Source organism: Vitis riparia, chromosome 10 (assembly GCF_004353265.1).
Source record: "Vitis riparia cultivar Riparia Gloire de Montpellier isolate 1030 chromosome 10, EGFV_Vit.rip_1.0, whole genome shotgun sequence".
NCBI lineage: Eukaryota > Viridiplantae > Streptophyta > Magnoliopsida > Vitales > Vitaceae > Vitis > Vitis riparia.
This window is the reverse complement of record NC_048440.1, coordinates 2,164,793-2,172,347: the sequence shown is the minus strand read 5'-3', so window position 1 is coordinate 2,172,347 and position 7,555 is coordinate 2,164,793. Positions and strand designations below refer to the sequence as shown.

The window sequence follows — 7,555 nt, the reverse complement described above, 5'->3', positions numbered from 1 at the left end:
TAACATCTGCTTACACTGAACTTTGTTTTCACCTGTCTTCATCCCCTACCTACCCTAACCACCTTACTTTTTTAAGGGCACTGTCCCACAATGTAAAGAATAGTGGGCAAAAATCTGAAAAGAAAGGGTTGGGATTGTAGTTGAGTGTTTGGGCTTTGGTGGTGGGCACTATGAGAAAGATGGGGGAAAGAAAAACCTAAAAGATTGGATGATGATTTATGGTTTGAACTTTGAAGAGGTTGCTCACTTTATTTCCTCGCAGGAAAAGAACTTGTTTCATGGCTTGTCATACAATTATATACATTTTTTTTCCCCTTTTTTCATTCAATTTTATTCCTTGTCCTCATTCATTTTGTTTATAATTTAAAGGGTCAATGTACTACAATGGAGTTTACCATATGTTATATCACTACAATTCTTATGTTGCAGTATGGGGTAACATTACATGGGCCCATTCCATATCTTATGTTCTTGTCAAATGGGTTAATCTTGGTCATGCTCTTAATCCAACTGATCCTTGTGACATCAATGGTTGTTGGACTGGTTCTGCCACAATACTTCCCAGAGAAGAACTTGTCATTATATACATTGGAGCAGATACTGAAATTTGACAATTCCAAAACAAGGCACTGGCCAAGAACATATCTGATCCACTCCATAGAGAATGGATGAAATCACCCCATAATCCTATAATGACTCCTACTGATGGCATTGATGCAAGCAATTTCAGAAACCCTATCACTACTTGGCAAGCCTTACTCAAAGTATGGAGAATTCTTTATGGAAGCCTGAGAAATGCTCATGGCACAACACTTTTTTTTCGAAGTAGAGACTTTGTGAACTGGAATAAGAGCCAAACACCTCTTCATTCATCCAATAAAACTGGAATGTGGGAGTGTGCAGACTTCTATTCACTGTCGAATGTTCATTTTGTTCCGAAACTTGGAAGTGGGCCTTTGTATGGATGGCCATGTATTGGAGAAATGGTGAGCAAAATTATCTAATCTAAGACCTTTTTTCCCATAGATATAGTCAGAAGTTTACATGGGTCATTTCATGAGTAGCCATATAGTAAAGAAATGCACACAAAATCATCAATCAGATTCAAACCCATGTGAAAAAATGAGACTGTCTCCCAAAAACACATTCTCAAATTTACTCGTTATGCCAAAACTTAACCTAGGTCATCGGAAGAATGGGCTACAAATGCTGAAATGTTCATCGAAATCCTTAAACCCACACCTAAAAGGGAGAATTTTTCCTCAAAGTTTTGAGGAAAACAATGCGGAGGCATCCAATAAAGGAACAAGAAAGAAGTAGGAAATGGTATTGGAAATGACTCAACAAAAGCAGTAAGAAATCATAATATTGGAATGTTCAACAAAACTATTTTATGCAGGCCACTTCCCCCTGTGAGTGGTTAGCCTGTTGGATGTCTGCCTATAGAACATTCATGAAGAATCCATATCCATTTCGAAACTGTCAAAAATCTTCATATTCTACTCTACTTATGCAAAAGTAAAGTTTATTATTTTTCTAGATTATTTGATATTTTGGGATGCATTGCTTCCAATGATATGTTCACAGGAAACATGCTTGAGAAATGACCATAGATGATTTCTCAAAATGGAACTACACATGAGGAAATGATTTAGAAACAAGTATGGAACGATGTTGAACTATCTAATATGGATAAGAAATCTGGAAATTACGGTGAAAAAGCTAACTCTTTTATTTTGCTATCTTTTTATCTAGGTTGTGGTTTAGTCTCATGCTTCAAGAAGAGTGTTCAGTTAATTTGCAACCAATATTTACTTAGATAAGCTTCCTTTTTTGTTACACAATGAGGATTCGGTTTAGGGAAACTTTAAGAATACAGGGTTCAAGAGTGTTGTGACTAACAAATTAAGTGTTCTTTGTTTATAGGACCAAGATAGTGAGTTGAAAGGGTTATAGAAGAGTCTTTTGATTTGATTTGGGGATGAAGTGTTGAATTTAAATGGTTTTCTGTTGGTACCGTTATTATTAATTTTTCCTCAGAAAAGGTGAAGAAGAAGACAGGATTACTCCTTGAAGGTGGAAATTCGTACCAGTAGAAATGGTCTTCTTCTTCACCTTTTCTGAGGAAAAATTATAGGATTACTCCTTGAAGGTGGAAACCCATTGAACGGAGACCCACATACCTCATGTTGTGTTTCCTCTGATCGGCTTCTTCTCGGTTCAGATTTGAGTGCTTATTACATGGAATATTTGGAGACCAGTGGCTACTTACATGGAGACCGTGGTGGCTGCTGACAAGGAAAACAAAAGGGCAATTTTGGAATAACTTTTTGAAACAGTATTTAGTGCATAAAAAAAAATATTCTTATCATTAATGGACAAAGCCCATATTCCACTTTCTATGGGTTTCATTCCCATATAACCTTCAAATGGGGCTCCCCAAACACAACTTCCCCATATAATATCCTATATAATTTGGGATTTTTGACCTTAAAGCCAATATCTTGAGACTTTTGTCTGTGGTTATTTGAGTGATTAAAAGAAAACTATTACATTTGTTTAATATGATCCCATTTGAAAATGATAATTCTCTTAGCACCACAATCGCTTCTTTGGTCCTTGGATCTTATTTTCGTAGCCTTCTAGTTGGTTATTATTTTGCATTAAATTCATTGTTAATAAATGGAATCACAACTATACAAACTTACGTTCTTAATAAATTGATACATATTTTCTTTTTCAAATGGTGTTGATAACAATATTATAGACAACTTCAATTTTTGAATGAAATGTTAATTTCATGATAAGATATGAGATATTCATATTTCATATATCATAAATTTTTTTTTTTTTATATACTCATTTTTTAAATAATTATTTATTATAAATTAAATTTATGGTTAAAAAGAAAAGCTAAACAAATATTTATAAATAATATTAATATATGCTATTTATATATTAAATAACATAAATTAATTTTTTTATTTATAAAGTTTAAATATTTTAATCATGAATATTGTTAAATATAAGAGAAATTTCATTTTTTTTAAATAGAAAATATTGGAATGTGATATAATTTTTATTTTAAACATTGAAAATAATATATTTCTTATTCATTTCCCAAATTATATATAAACATAATATAATATAACATATTGCATTTGATATGTTATCTTAAAATATTATGTTCATTGGATATGTATATTCAAAAATATCATATTTAATTTGAAATCATATTTTAAGATATGTATTTATTAACCAATAGGATATAATATCCTAATATATATATATATATATATATATATATATATATCTTCTATCATAACCTATCATATCCCACTAATCAAATATAGTCTTAGGTCATGTTCGATTGGTTGGACATCGTATGAGATAAGATATAATATTATCTTATTATATGATTAGTAATGAAATAGTAGAATGTATTTCATTATTTATCGTATCCTAATCCTATCTTCAACTAAACATAAAATAGGATAAGTGGTTTAATATATTATTCATTCTCCTTTTTATATTCCTTCTACATGTGACATCTTAATCATATGATATGAGATATACATATCCAATGTATTATAAATTTATTTTTTTAATCAATTTTTTTTATATACTTATTTTTACAAAATATTTTTTTATTATAAATTAAATTATGTTTAAAAAAGAAACACTAAAAATAATATTTATAAAATATATTATAAAATATTATTAATATATGATATATAAATTATTTTTATATATTGAATAACATAATATAAAAAAATTATTTATAAAATTTAAATATTTTAATTATAAATATTGTTACATATAAGAGAAATTTCATTTTTTAAATAAAAAATATTAAAATGTGATATATATTTTTTTTAAACATTGAGAAATAATATATATTTTATATTATTCTTTTAGTCATTTGACAAATTGCATATAAACATAATATAACATAATAACATATGAATATATTATGTTGGGCTATCATGTCCATTATATATAATATACAAAGATATCATATCCAATTGGATATCATATCTTAGGATATATATTTCCTATTTAATCATATATAATATATTAAGATATACATATTCCATTATATCTTATCCTGCTAACTAAACGTAGCTTTATATATTTAATTATCACTCACAGAGACAAAAAAAAGCTCAAGGTCATTATCAAAATCAAAATCAAAATGTAACTATAATAGCACCTTGTTTCAATATTTTTTTTTTAAATATACGAATTATCATTCTAATTTATATTCAAAGGAATTATATTTATAGCATGATTTGGTTGTAAGTTTATTAATTAATAAAGAATTTAAAAATCTCATAGTGAATTAAAATTAAATTATTTTTTAATAATCATTTATAAATATTGTTTGTTTTTAGCATAATTCTAAAAGAAAGAGTCCTACTTGTAATAAGTTTTATTTTAATATGTTTCTAGAAATTATAGTAGATGTTTGATAAAACTTAATACTTGATTTAAGTTGATTTTAAGTAAAATTATACTTAAATTATCGATTTAAAACTTGTTATTTAATTAATACTTTAAGTATTAAAGTCTTTGGATAAAATTAATTTAAAATTTCTTGAAATTCATCAAATTGACATATTTATCTTTATAAATTATAATTAGGGTAAAGGGAGTCAAGTAATAACGGAGATTGTAGAGTAGTAAAGGAGATTATTGAAGTAATTAGGGCAAATAAGGGTGAAATGATAAAATGAAAACGTGAATTTAAGAATAAATTTATTGTTTTTATTTATTACTTAAAGTTGTGTTTGACTTTAAATCACATTATTAAATTATTTACCAAAAATACTTAATTTACATAAGGACTTAATTAAGTTATTAAGTTTATTTGCACATAAAGTTTAGAAAATTAAGAATAATATATTATTCTAGAAGGTATTTTTGTTTTATTTTCTATGTAAGAAATTAAATTTTAAATATTATTTAGAGAAGCAACACTTATTTGTTTGATGGAAAATACTAAGATTGACATGAATAGTTGATTTTATTTTTTTATTTTAAAAATGTGAAAACTTTTTATTTTTAAATTTTGACCTTAATACTTTTTTTTTTCCTTAAACTTAATCATTTAGAAGAATATGTTTTTTCTTTTACCTTTTTCTTTTCCTTTATAGTTAAAAAAAAAAAAAATGGCCTAATGAGAAAAGATGTCCAAATAAAGTGACATTATCTAAACACATTTTCATTGATGCACTAAATACGAAAAGAAAATTTAAAGAAAGTTAGGACTAACCAAATAAAAAATTTTTTTTTTTTAAATATATATATATATATATATATATATATATATATATATATATATATATAGAAAAATTTTAAAAGAAAAAGGGATTCATTCATGTGGTATTGCAATATTTATTTTACTATTTTTAAAATAAAAATAAATTATTTTTAAATTATATTTTAAATTCTTATAAATATTAACCATGTTTGATATAATTAATGCTAATAATAAAATCATATTTAATAATATTTTTAAAAGAAAAAGAAAAAGAGATAGATGTAGGAAGCGATGATGGGTATGTGTTTAAGAATGCTCTTTATTTTTAATTTTTATTATCAAAATGTTCATAAAAGTTAAAGAACAAATCACGAGAACATGAGATATTAAATACCTTTGAATTTTGCAAATGTTAGAACGTATTTGGGGGCTTTTATTATATTTCTTAATTTTTTAAAACATTATTATATTTCTTAATTTTTAAAAACAAAAAATAAAAGCATACTAAGGTGCTATACTCTACATGTTATCCATCTGTCACCCATTTATAAAATCAAAATCTATTCAAATCTTTATAAAAGTATATTATATAATGTATAAGTGAATAATAAAAATTAAAACTACAAATTACAAAGTAACGCAATAAAATCAAATTAAATTCTAAAAGACACCTACATATTATAATATTAAAAAATATTCTAATTTAACACACCTATATATGACAAAATCACAGAACCTAACCATAAACTATTATTTTTCTCTTGGACTTCACTCAAAGGGCCACCATCCACACTTAATTCTTCAACGATCTTCCCTTCTTTATTAAGTCTTACCGGTCTAACTTTTACTTCTAGTCTTCCACAATTATTTTGTGCAACCCAAAATTTCCCATGAATGTTTCTTTGAATATTATCCGAACACCCAACAAGTTGTGTAAAAGTGTCACTCAATTGAGATTTTTGACCTTGGAGCCAATATCTTGTGACTTTGGCGGCAGTCGTTTCAGTAACTAAAACAAAATCATTGTCTTTGCTTAATACAACCCCGTTTGAAAAGGATAAGCCTCTTAGCAACACCGTCACTTCTTTGGTCCTTGGATCATATTTTAGTAACCTTCCGGTCTTATCCCCAATTTGCATTGCTATTGCATAAGCCCTAAAAAATTCCATTGTTAATAATGGGAATGAGAATCATAACTATATGGACAAACTTTAAAACAAAAAATCTATATAATGAGTAAATTGATGATACATACCATCTTTGGAATATGGTGCTAGTATCGGTAAAATAGACAACTCCAATGTTTTTATCAATGTCCAAAGAATTAGTGAATCGAAATGGGACTCCTTCTGCACTAATGGCTACTTGTTTGGCAACTCCACCATTTTGCCCAACCACCAATAGCCCAAAATAGGCATATGCAATGTAAAGATCACATGTTGCTTCATTGAATTTAAGACCCAATGGTCTTCCACATACTTGTTCCATTGCAGGGTTGGCTGATCCATCACAAAATTTAGGAATCCTAATCAAGCACAAAAGCAAATACTTCAATTATTTCAAATACTTTCATACATTTTTATCCAACATAAAATGTACGCTTACAATTACAAAGATGGTTGAATTGAACACTAAAAGAATACTTTATGTCATGCAATTAATATGAATATACAACATAATTAAAAAATTAATTATATATTATTATATTTTTAAATCTATTTAAGAAATATATGTATTATAAGTGAATATATACTAAACATAATGAATAAAAAATTTACAAGTAGTTTTTACCTGAATAGGGAAGTGATTGCAAACTCCTTCCATCCATGTTTCGAACCTTGCCATTTTAAAATTCTACCATCCGAGATGCCAGTATAAGGACCATCTCCATTACAATCGAAGGCAATGCTTTCAGGGCCAGATACCCCTGAAGGAAGCTCAAGTGTGTTGTATTTTAGGGCTTGATGTGAATTAACACATCCAAAAAGAGAAATTGAAATAAAAGAGAAGATAAAGAATTGTGAGAGTTTCATGGTGTTGAAGAAGATGATGGACAATTCTTTCTTTGGTACAATAAGTAAAAGTTTATGCTACCCATAAATTTATATATAAGAAGAGAATCGGTTGTTCTAATTAAAATCAAAATATAATTGTCATAATGTAAGAATTAAGACTCTAATTAATATTTGGAAGGACTCTAATTAGAATTAGGACTCTAATTAATATTTAATTTTTAATATTTCAAAAAAATATTTTGATTTAATATTAATTATAATCAAATAATGATAGTAT

General features: G+C 26.8%; 1 protein-coding gene across 1 annotated transcript; it reads right to left on the bottom strand.

Annotated features, from left to right (window-relative positions):
- Positions 1 to 401: 401 nt before the first annotated feature.
- LOC117923884 (protein STRICTOSIDINE SYNTHASE-LIKE 10-like) lies at positions 402 to 7,296 on the bottom strand. Its single transcript, XM_034842379.1, has 5 exons — positions 7,055 to 7,296; positions 6,519 to 6,788; positions 6,005 to 6,418; positions 2,184 to 2,291; positions 402 to 645 (listed from the first exon to the last, which is right to left on the bottom strand). The coding sequence occupies exons 1-5, from the start codon at positions 7,294 to 7,296 to the stop codon at positions 402 to 404; spliced, it is 1,278 nt and encodes a 425-aa protein (XP_034698270.1).
- Between the last annotated feature and the right edge of the window lie 259 nt (positions 7,297 to 7,555).